Source organism: Heptranchias perlo, chromosome 8, assembly GCF_035084215.1.
Source record: "Heptranchias perlo isolate sHepPer1 chromosome 8, sHepPer1.hap1, whole genome shotgun sequence".
Taxonomy (NCBI): Eukaryota; Metazoa; Chordata; class Chondrichthyes; order Hexanchiformes; family Hexanchidae; genus Heptranchias; species Heptranchias perlo.
The window spans coordinates 28,939,811-28,956,819 of NC_090332.1; the positions used below are offsets into that span (position 1 = coordinate 28,939,811).

General features: G+C 44.9%; 1 protein-coding gene across 1 annotated transcript in view; it reads left to right on the top strand.

The window, feature by feature from the left end:
• The window catches only part of LOC137324181 (calcium/manganese antiporter SLC30A10-like), a 28,707-nt gene extending 12,242 nt beyond the window's left edge, over positions 1-16,465 (top strand). Inside the window, exon 4 of the mRNA XM_067988319.1 lies at positions 16,029-16,465. Within this exon, the coding sequence (XP_067844420.1) occupies positions 16,029-16,465 (437 nt within the window). The remainder of the gene's footprint in view (positions 1-16,028) is intronic.
• Positions 16,466-17,009: the final 544 nt, after the last annotated feature.

Consider the following 17,009-nt stretch of genomic DNA (forward strand, 5'->3'; position numbering starts at 1 on the left):
GCTTCCCCTTAAATGCATCTATGCTAGTCACCTCAACTACCTGTTGTGGTAGCGAGTTCTGCTTTCTAACCACTTGCTGGGTAAAGAGGTTTCTCCTGAATTCCCTATTGGATTTATTAGTGACTATCTTATATTTATGGCCCCTAGTTCTGGTCTCCCCCGCAAGTGGAAACATCTTCTCTACAGTCCGGGAAAGCCTCGATTTTAAAATTCTCATCCTTGTTTTCAAATCCCTCCATGGCCTCACCCCATCTTATCTCTGTAACCTCCTCCAGCTCTACAACCCTCCGAGATCTCTGCGTTCCTCAAATTCTTGCCTCTTACGCATCCCCGATTTTAATCGCGCCACCATTGGCGGCCGTGCCTTCAGCTGCCTAGGCTCTAAGCTCTGGAACCCCCTCCCTAAAACTCTCCGCCTCTCTAGTTCTCTGCTTTTCAATTCTATTCCTCTAGAAACGAACCCCACTGCTTTGTTTGCTATTATAATTCACAGAACAATGCTTGGTGATTACAGACAGTTTTTTCAACTGCCCGTTGCCAAGGCAATCAGTGTGCAGACAGACAGGTGTTACCTGCCAGGTCTCAGAATATACAAATCACCAAAAAAAACAACAAACAAAAAAACAGAGATAGAGAGGTAGAAACATAGAAAAGACAGCAACTGACCCGTTATATTAAAAACAGATAACATTTGTTCGCTGGTGGGGTAACATGTAGCGTGACATGAACCCAAGATCCCGGTTGAGGCCGTCCTCATGGGTGCGGAACTTGGCTATCAATTTCTGCTCGACGATTTTGCGTTGTCGTGTGTCTCGAAGGCCGCCTTGGAGTACGCTTACCCGAAGGTCGGTGGATGAATGTCCATGACTGCTGAAGTGTTCCCCGACTGGGAGGGAACCCTCCTGTTTGGCGATTGTTGCGCGGTGTCCGTTCATCCGTTGTCGCAGCGTCTGCATGGTCTCGCCAATGTACCATGCTCTGGGGCATCCTTTCCTGCAACGTATGAGGTAGACAACGTTGGCCGAGTCACAGGAGTATGAACCATGCACCTGGTGGGTGGTGTCCTCTCGTGTGATGGTGGTATCTGTGTCGATGATCTGGCATGTCTTGCAGAGGTTACCGTGGCAGGGTTGTGTGGTGTCGTGGACGCTGTTCTCTTGAAAGCTAGGTAATTTGCTGCGAACGATGGTCTGTTTGAGGTTGGGTGGCTGTTTAAAGGCGAGTAGTGGAGGTGTGAGGGTGGCCATAGCGAGGTGTTTGTCCTCATTGATGACATGTTGAAGGCTGCGGAGAACATGGCGTAGTTTCTCCGCTCCGGGGAAGTACTGGACGACAAAGGGTACTCTGTTGGTTGCGTCCCGTGTTAGTCTCCTGAGGAGGTCTATGCGATTTTTTGCTGTGGCCCGTCGGAACTGTCGATCGATGAGTCGAGCGTCATATCCCGTTCTTACTAGGGCGTCTTTCAGCGTCTGTAAGTGTCCATCGCTTTCCTCCTCGTCTGAGCAGACCCTGTGTATTCGCAGGGCCTGTCCATAGGGGATGGCCTCTTTGACGTGGTTAGGGTGGAAGCTGGAAAAGTGGAGCATCGTGAGGTTGTCCGTGGGCTTGCGGTAGAGTGAGGTGCTGAGGTGCCCGTCTTTGATGGAGATTCGTGTGTCCAAGAAAGAAACTGATTCTGAGGAGTAGTCCATGGTGAGCTTGATGGTGGGATGGAACTTGTTGATGTTATCGTGTAGTCTCTTTAGTGATTCCTTGCCGTGGGTCCATAGAAAGAAAATGTCGTCGATGTATCTGGTGTATAGTGTTGGTTGGAGGTCTTGTGCAGTGAAGAAGTCCTGCTCGAACTTGTGCATGAAAATGTTGGCGTATTGGGGTGCGAATTTGGTCCCCATGGCTGTTCCGTGTGTTTGGGTAAAGAACTGGTTATCGAAGGTGAAGACATTGTGATCCAGGATGAAGCGGATGAGTTGTAGGATGGCATCCGGAGATTGGCTGTTGTTGGTGTTGAGTATTGATGCTGTCGCAGCGATGCCGTCATCGTGGGGGATACTGGTGTATAGTGCCGAGACGTCCATCGTGGTGAGAAGTGTTCCTGGTTCAACTGGTCCGTGGGTACTGAGTTTTTGTAGGAAGTCTGTAGTGTCGCGACAGAAGCTGGGGGTTCCCTGTACGATGGGTTTCAGGATGCCCTCGATGTATCCAGAGAGGTTCTCACACAGGGTTCCGTTGCCTGATACGATAGGACGTCCGGGTGTGTTGGCTTTGTGTATCTTTGGGAGGCAGTAGAAGTCTCCCACGCGGGGAGTACGTGGGATGAGAGTGCGTAGGATGCTTTGAAGGTCTGGATCGAAGGTCTTGATCAGTTTGTTGAGCTGGTGGGTGTGTTCTTTGGTCGGATCTGCGGGTAACCGTCTGTAGTGTTCCTGGTTGTCCAGTTGTCGGTATGCTTCTTTGCAATAGTCCGTTCTGTTCTGTATGACTATGGCTCCTCCTTTGTCCGCTGGTTTGATGACGATGTTGCGGTTGGTCTTGAGAGCGTTGATGGCGTTGCGTTGCGTTGTGCTCGGGTGACATTCTGGACTGTCTTCTGAGTGCGGCTGATGAATCTGGCATTGACGCATTTCCTGACAGCTTGAGCATACATGTCCAGCTGAGGGCAGCGACCCTCCGGAGGAGTCCAGTTTGACTCTTTCCTCTTCGGTTGCTGTACCGCGGATCCCTCTGTCTGCTGTTCCGGATCGTCGATTGTCTCATTGGGTTCGCTGCTGAAATCTTGGGGATTGTGGTAGAATTCCCGGAGCCTCATTCTCCTGTATGAATTCCTCTGTGTCCGCCGCGAGACTAGTGGGGTCCATTTTGGTAGTGGGGCAGAAATTGAGCCCTCGGCTGAGAACTTCGATTTCGTCTGGTTGAAGGGTGTGGTCGGACAAATTGACGATAGACTTCCCTGTGGTTGCAACCGTGGTACCAGGGGAAGCTTGGTCGATGCTGGTGGTGATGCCGAGTTTCTTAAGCTTCCTGCTCTTGGTTTTCATGTAGGCAGCGTAGTTCCGTTGCCTCGTCTGTTTGGCGGTATAACGTAGCTGGTCTGCTGTGTCCTGAGTACAGGTTGAGAGTATGGACTCTATCTTGGTTTCGAGGTTGTGGCGTCTGCTGTAGAGTTGGTGTGTGAGATGGTTGCGGAGTGTGCGAGAGGTACGGCGGCAGAGTCTCTCAGCGTAATCCGAGTTGTATGTGGACCTGAGTGGGTTCGTGATCTGGAGTCCTTTCGGGATCTTGTCTGCTTTCTTGCAGCTCTGTAAAAACTTGATGTCTGTGTCTAAATGCGCGATCTTCTTGGATATCCTTTCCACTGTTTTGTAGCCAGCTTGCTATCCATTCTGCTACTTGTCCCCTGACTCCACATGAGTCTACTATGCAGTACCTTATCAAAGATCTTTTGGAAATCCAAATATATTACATGTAATGCATTACTCTTGTCTACCCTTTCTGTTATTTCTTCAAAGAATTCGATAAGATTGGTCAGGCATGACCTTCCCTTTTGGAATCCGTGCTGACTATCAAGTTTATTATATTTTCGGTTTCTAGATGTTTTTCTATTACATCTTTGAGTAAGGATTCCATTATCTTTCTTACCAACGACGTTAAGCTAATTGGTCTATGGTTACCCAGACTTGTTCTATCTCCCTTTTAAAATTTAGGAATCACATTAGCTATCTGCCAAATTATTGTTATTAATTTATTCCCACATGGTTACTTTATGTGACAATTGATATTAAGTACCTGTTTTTTTCATAACATGTTAGTTAATTCAAGAGGCTGATATTCATCTGTCCATGAAGCTTGATGACAAAATAGACACGTGTAAAGTATGGTACAATGTTGGGAGAAAGTGGCAACAGATTAATCATCTGTGATCTGAATAATCCTAACCCTCAAAAGTAGGTGTTAGAAATACTTGCAAAAAGCTGGAAAAAAGGCAGTTGAACCTAAGGCCTCGTTAAGGCAGTTAGTATGTATTCGGTAACAATCGAGGCACATGAAAAATTGAGTATTTTACAGAAGTTGAGACCTGGGGGTAAATTTTAACCCCCAAGAATGGGTGGGTTGGGAGCGGGTGGAGCGAGTGAAAGTTCTGAGAAATCAGAGCAGGACCGCATCCCGGCTCACCCGCACCCACTTCCGGGTTTGACCCAGACGCGGTTAGATGCGCAGGCACTTCTGACACCTGGGGTAAGTGCCGGTGGGCCGATATTTTAAGGGCCAATTTAGGCATTTAAACCACTTAAAGGGATTAATTTTTTGTATATTGAGTTACACAAACGATTTTAACTTTCCCTGAACGTGTCTCCTGTGGCCTCTGAAACATGCCATAGAAATCGAGGCGAGTTGCAGCCGGCCCTCATTTGGACCTTTAAACCAGTGCTTGATACATGTGAATAAAAGGTGAGTTTTTGCAGCAGGGCACTCAGTTCTCTCGGACAAAACTTTGGCACGGCGTTCTTTGTGTTTAGACTGAGATTTCTTTGTTCACATTGAGAATTCTTGTGTTCAGACATATTTACCTACATTTTGGATCCCCTCAAACTAACAACGTCTGGATGGGGGGGTGCAATGGATCTGTTCAACAGTAAATCTGAGGAGGAGGCACATCACCATCCGCAGCAAGCACGGCGTGCAGTTCTGGGAGTTGCAGGTGCACAAGACATAGGTGCGCCACAAGGACCTGCAGAAGAGCAGAGAGGAAGAGCGGAGGGGCCAAGATCGCAGGAGGCACTACACACATGAGAGGGTCTACAGGCAGAGGCTAAACTTTTTGGAACTCTCTGAAGAGCAGTGCCTACGCAGGCTCAGATTGAGTCACCAGGTGGTCACAGACATCTGCACGCTCCTTCACGCACAGCTGCTCCCGGCTGGGCCTGGTGGCCAGGCATTTCCCATCGCAGTTAAAATCATAACTGCCCTCAATTTCTTCACCTCCGGTTCCTTCCAGGTTGCCACCGGTGACATCTCCAGGGTGTCTCAATCTTCTGCATGTAAGTGTATATGACAGATGATGGATGGCTTATTTGCCAGGGCATCTCACTACATCAACTTCCCCTGCGATGACATCAACTAGACTGAGAGGGCAATGGGTTTCAGCTCTCTGGCTGGCTTCCCATAGGTGCAAGGCTCAATTGATTGTACACACGTAACAATCCGAGGACCTCCACATGAGCCAGGACTGTTCATCAACGGAAAGGGACATCACTCCATAAATGCACAGCTGGTTTGTGACCAACAGAGGAGGTTTCTGCAGGTGTGTGCCAAATTCCCGGGCAGCTGCCATGATTCCTTCATTTTGTGCGAGTCCAGCATCCCGGCCCTCTTCCACGCACAAAACAGACTTAAGGGCTGGCTCCTTGGAGACAAGGGATACCCCCTGCAGATGTGGCTCGTGACACCTGTGAGAAACCCCACCAACGAGGCACAGCAGTGGTACAACGACAGTCACATCACTACCGTGTCTGTCATTGTACAAGCCATAGGAATGCTGAAGATGAGCTTCAGGTGCCTGGATTGATCTGGGGGAGCCCTTCAGTACTCACCAGCGAGGGTGTGCAGAATAATAGTGGTGTGTTGTGTCCTGCACAACATCACTCGGCAGAGAGGCTCACAGGTGGAGGAGCTCGAATGCGCTCATGTAGCATCCTCATCTGCTGGCAACATTGAAGAAGATGATGAGGAGGAGGAGGACGAAGATGGGGATCCCACCGCTAGAGCAGTGGCGCACATGGCTGCTCGTGATGCCAGGGATTCACTCATATCTAACAGGTTTTCATAATGAGATCTACAAACAGAAGATAGTGAACTACTCAGACTGCCTGGAACAACCACCACCATCACCAACACCAGACCCCCCCACCCCCCACTGTTTGCATAAAGCAGTCCTTCAACCACGCAAACACCCATTATACATGTGCCCAATGAGTGGCACCATGCCTTGTCGTTCATGATGGAGCACAGGAAAGGGCACTTTCACAAAAGGGACTCAAGAATGGGCCAGACCTGGCAGTGGTGGTGAGAATTATAACATGTAATGTGCATTTAACAAAAAACAAATATAAATGAAAAGCATGACATTCTGTCAGACACCCTTGTGTATACCCTTAGTGATTACAAAACTTTAGACTTCCTCTTCCCAGTGCCTCTACGTGGTGCATCCCCTATGGCTTCAGCAGAGGTTGTGGCAGGTTCATGCCCCAACTGCTTAGATGCTTTTGGCCTATGACCTCTAGGTTTTGGAGCCTGTGAGGGCCCCACCAAAGACTGCTCCACCTGCACGTGTACAGGGGGAGACTGGGATGTCGGGAGAGGAGTCAGCATTGCGGGTACTGGTTGAGGGGGCGGGGGGGCAACGGGTGCGACATGGGTGCACTTTGAGTGGAGTCCCAAATTCCTTTTCCCTTTTGCCATCATCCCTCCCCCGGGCCGGCGCAACATCACTCCCACCGCTCTGCTGGTCAGCAGGCTGGTGAGGAGATGTGGCACATTCTAAGGCCACGGATGAAGTTTCTGTGTGCCTTTTTAAGGTGGCGGACATGCTGGCATCCAGAGTCCGTACAGATGGTGTCATGGCCTGCATGGACTCATTAGAGAGCCGTGCTTGAAGCTCAATGGAGGCTGCCACTCTCTCCATCGAAGATACTCCCACACTTACCTGCGCCACCAGTCCACTAGTGATGGAGTTGGACTCCTCCATCCTATCCGCTATTGTGTAGAGTGTGCCTGACACCTTTTCCATTACCTCGCAAAGGTGGAGCTGTACCTCGATCATTCTCACTCTCAACGGGTTCATCATCTGGGTCCAGCTGAGCAGAGCTTGGAGACAAGTACGCCCCTTGACACAGACTCTCCACAGCTGCCCCGCCGCCATTGTTGCTCATGCACACTTGTGAGTGTTGAATCACCAGGTGACAACCCAATTATCTGCCTTACAGGACCCACTGAAGTGCGAGTATCTGTGCTGGTTTATGGCTGGATGTGATGTGAATTGAGCCCCTCTGAGGAATCGTCTTTTTCCATGCCGCCTGCCTCGTCATCAATCCTTGAATGCCCTGGAAGAGAACATAAAGCAACATTAACAATCATTGCAGAAGTTAATTTGCAATGAGCATACTGAGGCGTGCAACAGGTCAATCATTGATAACATCAATTCATGATGTCTGTGAGGGATGTTAAAGTTCTGTCACCAGCCATTTTGCGGGTTGCCAGTCTCGCCATCTCCAATGGCCAGGCATTCAACCATGCGGGTGAGATCCAACACCTCCTCCTCTGCATCTGTCAGGGGCACTATTTGTGGTGGCTCCCTCCAGTCCTACTCCTTTCCCGTGCATTTTGCGCTCTCCTCCTACAAGGGGAAAAAGAACAGACGTGTGAGTGAGTGAAGGTGACATGGTTACCCGATGGATGCATTGTTTTGGTTGAGGCTGACAATGAAGCAGATGCATCAGAGGGTGACTATCAGACAGATTCATCACATTGCATCAGGATTGAGGTGAGTGGGAGCAGTGGGTGCACAAATGGGGAGGTGAGGAATTGCACAGAAAGTGAAGGTAAGTTGATGAGACTTAAGTGGGTGTGAGGAGTTATGTGGTGGAGTATGCTTGGAAAGACAGAGTGAGAGGGAGGTAATGTACACCACAGGATGTAGGTGATCAGTAACTGTACTCACTTTTCCTGACCTGGTTAGGTCATTAAAGCGCTTCCTGCATTGTACCCACGACCTTACCACTGTGCTCCTGCTGCTCAGATCCTCTGCCACCTTCAGCCAGGCCTTGGTGGCAGAAGCAGGGTGCTTCCTCCGGTCAGCCGGGTATAGTATGCCCCTCCTGCTCCTCATACCAGCCAGTAGCAATTCAAGAAAGGAATCGTTAAAACGGAGTGCTGCCTTACATCTGTGATTCCTTCTCTCTTCTTCAAAATCCATGGTAGCAGTGGCCCTTTAAATACTCCTGTTCACAGCCCGTCATTCGGGTGCGCAGTACGCCCGCTTGCAGACACGAAATCCTGAAGTAACATTAACGGCCTTCAAATTAGTCACGATCGCTCGAGCCGACGTGGAGAAAATTTGTCCGGGTGCCCCATGCGACTATTCACCCACCCGCTGACTTCCCACCGCCATGTTAAAATTTTGCCCCTGATGTAAGTTAAGTTTACAATGTGAAGAATTGTGAGTAATAGATCAGGAAGCATTAGTTTCCTGACTGTAAGCATGGTGTAATGGCCAGTACTTGGCACATTGAATGAAGAAGAGAGGGAGGCTCATGAGCTGTAACAGGTACTACCCCAGCCAGTGGGTCTACTGCAGTAGAGTCAGTTATATGGAAATGGCAGAGGAGTAGTGGCTGGGGAGGCTTAGAATCACTAGTGAGGTGTGCTGCCTGATCCCACAAAGATTTGCAGTGAGAGTCAACCATTTGCAATAGGAACAGGAGTAGGCCATTCAGCCCCTTGAGTCTGTTCTGCCATTCAATTAGATCATGGCTGATCTGTATCTTAACTCTATTTACTTGTTCTGGTTCCACATTAATACTCTTGCCTAACAAAAATCTATTAAGAACTTATAACATTAGAAATAGGAGCGGGAGTAGGCCATACGGCCCCTCGAGCCTGCTCAGCTATTCAATAAGATCACTGCTGATCTTTGACCTCAACTCCACTTTCCCGCCCGATCCCCATATCCCTTGGTTCCCCTCGAGTCCAAAAATCTATCCATCTCAGCCTTGAATATATTCAATGACTCAGCATCCACAGCTCTCTGGCATAGAGAATTCCAAAGATTCACAACCCTCTGCGTGAAGAAATTCCTCCTCATCTCAGTCTTAAATGGCCGATACCTTATCCTGAGACTATGTCCCCTAGTTCTAGACTCACCAGCCAGGGGAAACAACCTCTCAGCATCTACCCTGTCAAGCCCCCTCATAATCTTATATGTTTCAATGAGATCACCTCTCATTCTTCTAAACTCCAGAGAGTATAGGCCCATTCTACTCAACCTCTCTTCATAGGACAACCCTCTTATCCCAGGGATTAATCTTGTGAACCTTCGCTGTACCGCCTCTTAGGCAAGTATATCCTTTCTTAGGTAAAGAGACCAAAACTATGCAGTACTCCAGGTGAGGACTCACCAATACCCTGTACAACTGTAGTAAGACTTCCTTACTCTTGTACTCCAACCCCCTTGCAATAAGGGCCAACATGCCATTTGACTTCCTAATTGCTTGCTGTACCTGCATGCTAACTTCTTGTGTTTCTGGTACGAGGACCCCCAAGTCTCTCTGAACACCAACATTTAATAGTTTCTCACCATTTAAAAAACATTCTGTTTTTCTATTCTTCCTACCAAAGTGAATAACTTCACATTTCTCCACGTTATACTCCACCTGCCACCTTCTTGCCCACTCACTTAACCTGTCTATATTAAACTCAGTTTCGAAATTTTCAATTATTACTGCCCTCCACATTTATGCCAGGGGGGTTTTTTAGGCACCTATTGGGGACATCTCAAGCGTCAGCTGCTTTACCATATATCACTCCATTAGAAGATAACTGAAACCTTGTAACACCATATACCTCATCGAGAAACATCAGTAGATCAGCTGCTGCAGGCAGGGAGACTGGTGCATCAGAGTCTCATTTCCAGTTCCTCCAGTGAGCTCTGCAAAAGGTATTCTTTTATTTTGGACATGCAATCACAGAATTATTATTTTCTATCTGTTTATTATTTTGGTGCATCCTGCATATGTTTGGCTTTGGACAACTGATACTTTATTTTCGGCATTGTGAAAAAATGACAGATTGAAAAATACATTCTTTTGACAATATCTGCTGCAAACTCCGTTCCCTAGCCACTGACTCCATCTCCCTGGCCACTGTCTGAGGCTGAACCAGACCATTCGCAACCTTGGCATCCTATTTGACCCTGAGATGAGCTTCTGACCACATATCCGCTCCATCACCAAGACTGCCTACTTCCACCACCATAACATCGCCCGTCCCGGCCCCTGCCTCAGCTCATCTGTTGCTGAAACCCTCATCCATGTCTTTGTTACCCCCAGACTGGACTATTCCAATGCTCTCCTGGCTGACCTCCCATCTTCCACCCTCCATAAACTTGACTTCATCCAAAACTCTGCTGCCTGTATCCTAACTCGCACCACGTCCTGTTCTCCCATCACCCCTGTGCTGACCTACATTGGCTCCTGGTCTGAGAACGCCTCGATTTTAAAATTCTCATTCCTTGTTTTCAAATCACTCCATGGCCTCGCCCCTCTCTATCTCTGTAACCTCCTCCAGCCCTGCAACCCTCCGAGATCTCTGCGCTCCTCCAATTGTTGCCTCTTACACATCCCTGATTTTAATCGCTCCACCATTGGCGGCCGTATCTTCAGCCTAGGCCTTAAGCTCTGGAATATTCTCCCTAAAGCTCTCCACCTCTCTCTCCTCCTTTAAGTCTCTCCTTAAGACCTACCTCTTTGACCAAGCCCTGTCCTAATACCTCCTTATGTGGCTCGGTGTCAAATTTTGTTTGATAATTCTCCTGTGAAATGCCTTGGGACATTTTGCTACTTTAAAGGCGCTATATAAATGCAAGTTGTTGTTGTTGTTGTTGCTGCTGCTAGATTTAACACTGAAAAGCACGTCATTGCCACTTTGCATTAGTTAACCTTATTAAGTCTGTACTGCTATAGTGTATTAGTTTGGCTCAGTTAGCAGCACTCTTGCCTTTGGGTCAAGAGATTGTAGCTAATATTTTAGACTAACACTTCTGTGCAGTACTGAGAGAGTGCTGTCTTGTTGGAGCTGTCATACTTTGGATGGGATGGTATCCAATGATTTGGGTGGATTTCCATGATCCCATGGCACAATTCAAAGAGGAGCAGGGGGGGTCCTTCCACTATGCTGGACAACACTTCTCCCTCAACCAGTGAAACTAAAAAAATAGATTAACTAATCATTCATCTTGTTGTTTGTGAGATGCAGAAGCAAATAGCTGCTGTGTTTGCCTGTATAATAAGTCCCTGCACTCCAAAAGTAATTAATTGCATTGTGCTTTGAGACACTTCAACATGATAAGGTGCTATGTAAACACAAGTATTAGTGAATTAATTTTAAGTTGTGTAATGCTAGTGATGTACATGTTAAACACATTTTGCTGCCATGTTTTCCCCTTGTGTGTTGTGAGCTTCTCCGTGATTTACCCTTCATGTGGATGGCTGCCATGAAGCTGTGGTACTACAGAAGGCTTGCTGCCTGTATTTGTGACTAATCCTGAAGTATCTGCATTAGTAACAGGGGGTAGAATTTTCAACATTGACGGGGGTGTAAAATGGGTGATATTGGATCAGACGCATGTTATATGCCCGGCCCGATTTTCATTGGGAATATAAATGAAATGGTTTTAGGCTATAGGATACAATACAAGAGAGGGATATGGAGGTATTGGTGGATATCTCACTGAAATGAGTGCAATGGACAGCAGCAGTAAGGAAAGCTAATTGGATCTTGGGGAATTGCCAGATGGATAGAGCACAAATCCTTTTCTCATGGTCAATGATAGCCTTTACTCATCATTACCTTTTTCTTATGTTACGTATTTTAATTTCAAATGACTCAATCCCTTCCAGGCACTCCCTGTCAAAGGAATTCAATATTTTTTTCTCATATGGTGTCAGTGCTTTCAGGTGTGGGGACCATTGCCTGTTGCACACTGCATTCTCTTACAATGTGACAGTTTTGCCATTAAATATAAAAGCAGCAGGTTTTGAGACTCTGATTTGGCCCATTGATATACCTTGCTGCAGTCCATTAATTCTCCCATTTTGGCATGTATAATGTATTTTGCATAGCCCTGCTATTTTCACTTCCATTCCATTACTTGCTGCATTCTTATTAATATTCTTTGTGTCAGTACAATGTTTTTGTGTATCATATATCATTGGACATAATGTGTATTTATTTCAAAAATATTTTTCCAAAAGTGGGGTAGCATATTTGTTATACATGGATACTAAAATACTATTTTTTTTCTTAATCAGCCAAATTGGCATACATATTATACAATGGGATATATTTTATTCAAAGTTCTGATATATCTCAAGTGGATTATGGAAAGCCCTATGACATAGTGTATTTTGACTTCCAGAAAGCATTTGACAAAGTTACTCACAAAAGACTACTATTTAAACTTCCAGCATCAGGAATTCAGGGTTAAATCTGTGAAATGTTAGGAAATTGGGTGAAGGGTAGGAAGCAACAGCTTGTTAGAGGAATTATGTTGGAGTAGAGGGAAGTATTGTGTGGGGTGCCCTAGGGATCTGTGTTGAGATTCCTAATGTTTCTAATTTACATGAATGAATTAAATTCAGAAGCTTAATTCAATGATTTAAATCAAACTACAAGGAACAGTTGAATCTGAGGAGGTAGTTTGGGAACTACAAAATGGAATTGGATGAAATGAATGAAATTGATTTCAATGGAAGGAAAATCCAATGGGTTCTTTTCCCACCCTGCGATCCTCCACGACAGGCTTTCCTCTCTGCACACCACCCAGGCAATGCTTAACACCCAATTGGTAAAAATGAAAACCTACCCCCAAGTCTTGGGCCTTTCAGCCTTGAAAGACGGTTACTGAAAGGTAACCTTACAGAAGTATATGAGACAGCAAATTCTACAGAAAAGGTAGATTTAAAGTAAACTGACAGTAGGACACAGGTTCAAATTAGTAAAAGCCAAATTTAGGACTGACTTCACAAACCAAGTGGAATAGGCCTCTGGGTAGGGTATTGAATGCAAAAACCCTGGAATCCTTTAAGTAATAATTTTAATTCCACGATAGGAGGGGAAGACTGTCTTTCTGAATGGGTTAGTGAAGATGGGTGGAATAGTCTTTGTCATTTGCATCTTTTATTTTACAATTTGAGTACCAGAGGCTTTCCTCATGCCTAATAAAAGTCAGCTCCCATAGGCAAACACACTCACTCTCTATGATATGAAGCATGACCTAGCATGCAAAGTAATCAGGGATAGCATTCAAACAATAGACCCATCTTATTATTACTGAACTTATATGTAGGGTTTCAATTATGTGCTCACATTACTTCAGAGAACAATTAATATCAGTCAAACCTTTCTTGTCAGATGAAATTATCAAACACGTTTATTCACAGATAAGGTCTTTTACAGTGACAGTAGAGTACAATCTGTTGTCAAAGTCAACTTGGATAATACAATCGTTTCAAACCAGTTCATGAAAGAGTTAATAGTTACCCCAGTTGGTTGAGTTCTTTCGAATGACTTTTCAGACATTTAAAGTAAGAAAGTGGTTTATCCTTGACCAGCTTTGTAACATGCTAATTGCAACCAGTTGTAGTTGTATTCAGAATAATATGTGTCCCCACCTATAGAGTTCACATCCTGTCTACATGTCTGTAATGGTTCAGCCAAAATCGTAATTAACTAGAATATTAGAAATGTCCAAACCTTAAACTATCACAATTTACCTCAAAACAGGCATGAGGGCAACCCCGACAGCTACACCAAAACGGGGGTCATTGAAGAGGCCAAGCTAAGTACTTAAATTACCTTTTCTACGAATTGCTTTAGTTCAGGAGGTTCAGAAGTGGAACCTGGGCCCAGCAAGGAGTCCTTGATGCTCCCCATCCCTGGCCTTACCTCTCCCTCCCAGCACCGGTATCCTGGGGAACTCCCCCCCCCACCCCCTTAGCATTAATCATGCCAGGAATTGTTCTTTTGGGTTCCCGATATCCTCGGGCTCCCGACACAATTCCTGCTCCCGGCTGCCAGCCCTTATGTGACTCCCATCAGTTTCAGGTGGGAGACAGTGATGGATTATTCAAATGAGGTCCAGGAGTTAAAATGGCCCGCGCCTCACACTGAGCTGTCCGTGGGTGTTTCCTTCCCACCCTGCACCCCTGGCCGCCCGGAAGAGCTCTGCGTTAAAATCGGCCCATATAATTCTGAAGTGATTCCATCACAAGAGCATGCTCGCACTTCAATTTATGTCATTTGAGCTCTATTTTGATTGCTGCTAGGATTATTTCATTGTAGTAAATTTTAGTATGTATGTGTATATATATTCTAATTTTAGAAATCAATATTAGAGGGTGAGTATAATATCGCTTAATCTCAGGATTCAGGTTACGTCAACATACCATGTAAGCTTCTCCATCTCTGTGGCCATGATCACCCATGGTAGAATAGCCCACTGTCACTATCTAGTCTTCCATATGAAGTATTGCCATTAGGGCAAGGCACTGGAGGGTTGCTGGTGCTATGGAACTGTACCCAAACAAGAGTCTACAACTTCAGAAGCAGAGGGAAGAAAAGAAGATTTGCTATTAGCTAATGGTTGTGAGTATTGCAACAATTTTTTTTGCCGAAACAGAGGTTTTTAGCTGATTGAAAATGATTAATTGTGTATTGTGATTCAATCAACTCTCATTTCAACATAAAAAAATCTAAAAAGGTCATTGTAACTACAGTTTCTTTGTGTGGTTATTATGTGAAATGTAGTGAGAGAATACAATTGACATTTTAAATCAAATGAGTTGAAGCAGACTTTAATAATGAGTTCTAAAAAATGAGTGGAAGCAGCTTATATTTCAGTCATTGGTCTAGGATTATCAGAAATTGTATACACTTGGCACAGGAAGTGTTCTGGTTCTGTTCTTGGTTCAAACTTGTGATTGGATTTTTTCAAGCATCAATGAAAGTGCAACGGTTACAAAGCTAATATGTTTATTCCAACTAATCTTTTTATAATACAGGATCCCATTAGCTAATGCTTGTTTCAGGCCCTCCACTTGCTGCCTTTCAACTTGTACATGCTCCTTCCATCAGGAGAGTTCAACAGTCTGAGCTTTTCCATGGTTGTTAATTATGTCCCTCCGGGTTGACCCAACGGGATAAGCCCAGCTAGTTTTACTCCTTGCCGATAGACTCAGATGTTCTTTTGAGCATACTGGTCAAGACCTGATGACTCACCCAGTGAAGGCAGATGAATTAAAATGGGCCAGAATTTGCTGACGCTCACTATTATTTATGCGCAAATGGCACAGCAACTTCAGGCAAGGGGCAGATGCGAGGTTAAATGCGAATATCCAAAAGTTGCTGTCCGAGTTGCGCCACTCTGCCGTTAGCTTCGCAAAAATGACGTCTCGTTATCTGCCTCACCATTGAAATGCATTGAATGGCGTGAAGTTGCTGTATTTGCACAGTAGATACGATCTAAATTCGCCACAGTAAGTTAAGTCTTGTCCATTTCAGTCTAAGTACCTTTTTAACGATGTAATAAGTGTTAATTACTGCCAAACAACCTCTCTGGCACTGAAAATTAACTATTCTAAGTGTGGAGTCTCAGTCCTTCAGGTTTTAATTGTTGGAGATTTAAAACATTTGAAATTCAATTTTTTTTTAACTTGTCCTTTCTGTCTCTTTCTTCTCTCTCTTAATCCAATCTTCCTTTCCCTCTCTTTATTTCTCTTTCAGTACCTGATTTGACATTGAATTTACACTTTCTTCTCAGTCCTCGCGCTGTTAATTTCATAATTCTTCAATCTGATTGGTTAAGGAGATACACCATTGCTTGTCCTAGTCACTCAGGTCCTGGATGCCCTGTTTCTCTCGCTGCAACATTATCAGCTCGCACTTTCAGCAACTTGCCACAAAAAAAACTTAAAAACTTAAACATGCAAGGGCAAGTCTAACTAACGGCAGATGCTGTTAGATGCCCTGCCACAGCAAATTGTGGCCCATTAATATCAGTGCCATGAATTCTCTCTCTCTGCTGAATAGCCAGGATTCTAGCACTAAAGCTACCAGGTCAGCCAACTTTACTGGTTGGCAGTAAATATATCTCTAAACATTAAATTCAGAAATGTAAAGTTCCAATAATCTTATTTTGAATTATAAGCTATTTTTGTTAATTAAACAGATTCTAAAGTTCCATTTCCTATGCTTTACAGATGAAAAATTGAGTAGAATTGATGGAGTGCATGGGATTCATGAACTCCATATATGGGAGCTGTCCGGAGGGAAGAATATCGCTTCACTTCATGTGAAATGCCTGGATCCTTCCACCTACAAAACAGCAGCATTACAAATACGTGAGATCTTCCACAATGCGGGAATTCACTCTGTCACCATTCAGGCAGAGTTTTTTGATAGAGTGACTGACTCCGTCTTAGTGTGCAACTCCCCCTGTATCTTAAAGGAATGTGAGAATAAAATGTGCTGCATCCAACAAAAAGGTTATGACCTTGATGTAGAGGGTTACATAGAGATGAGTAACAATCGTCCAGGGACCTCGTGTAATGGCCACACGAGTAACAGGGTAGAGGAAGACAATGTGGAAGTTGTTTCCATTCTTGCACCTTACAATTCGTCAGCAACAAAAGACTAGAGTGAAGAAAAGAAGGAAGACACAAATGGACTATTGCGTTTGCACAGTACATCAGTATAACAAATTTATTTTATATGCAAAAAAAAAATCAGGTTTCACACTGAAGTTGAATCTAGGACTGGTAATCTCACAGTTTATCCTTGTTATAAAAAGGAAAAGCCTGCTGCAGGAGAGTTCAGATCAATAAAGTCTCCCTCTGTTAATGTGTTTGCGATTTGTTTAGTTAAAGTTCAACTTCCTCATTATAACCAGTCTGAAATGAGCTTGCAGAACTAAATACAGTTCACAAAAAGTGACTTTATTTGTGTTCTTGTAAACTTTGAAATTAAGCGGCAAATTGCCATTTGAATGCTAAATTGACTAAAGATGATAAGCTAAGCTCTATCTCTTGCAAAATATCTAAATTACACAATAAACCTGAGTGAAATCCTCAGCTATCTTTAATTTCAGTTGCATGAAGTGCCTAGCTTAGATGCTTGTGTCAAATGTCCTGCAATTGACTGTTGCTTTCAAAATAAGGAAAAAATGTCATTTGAATTGTTCC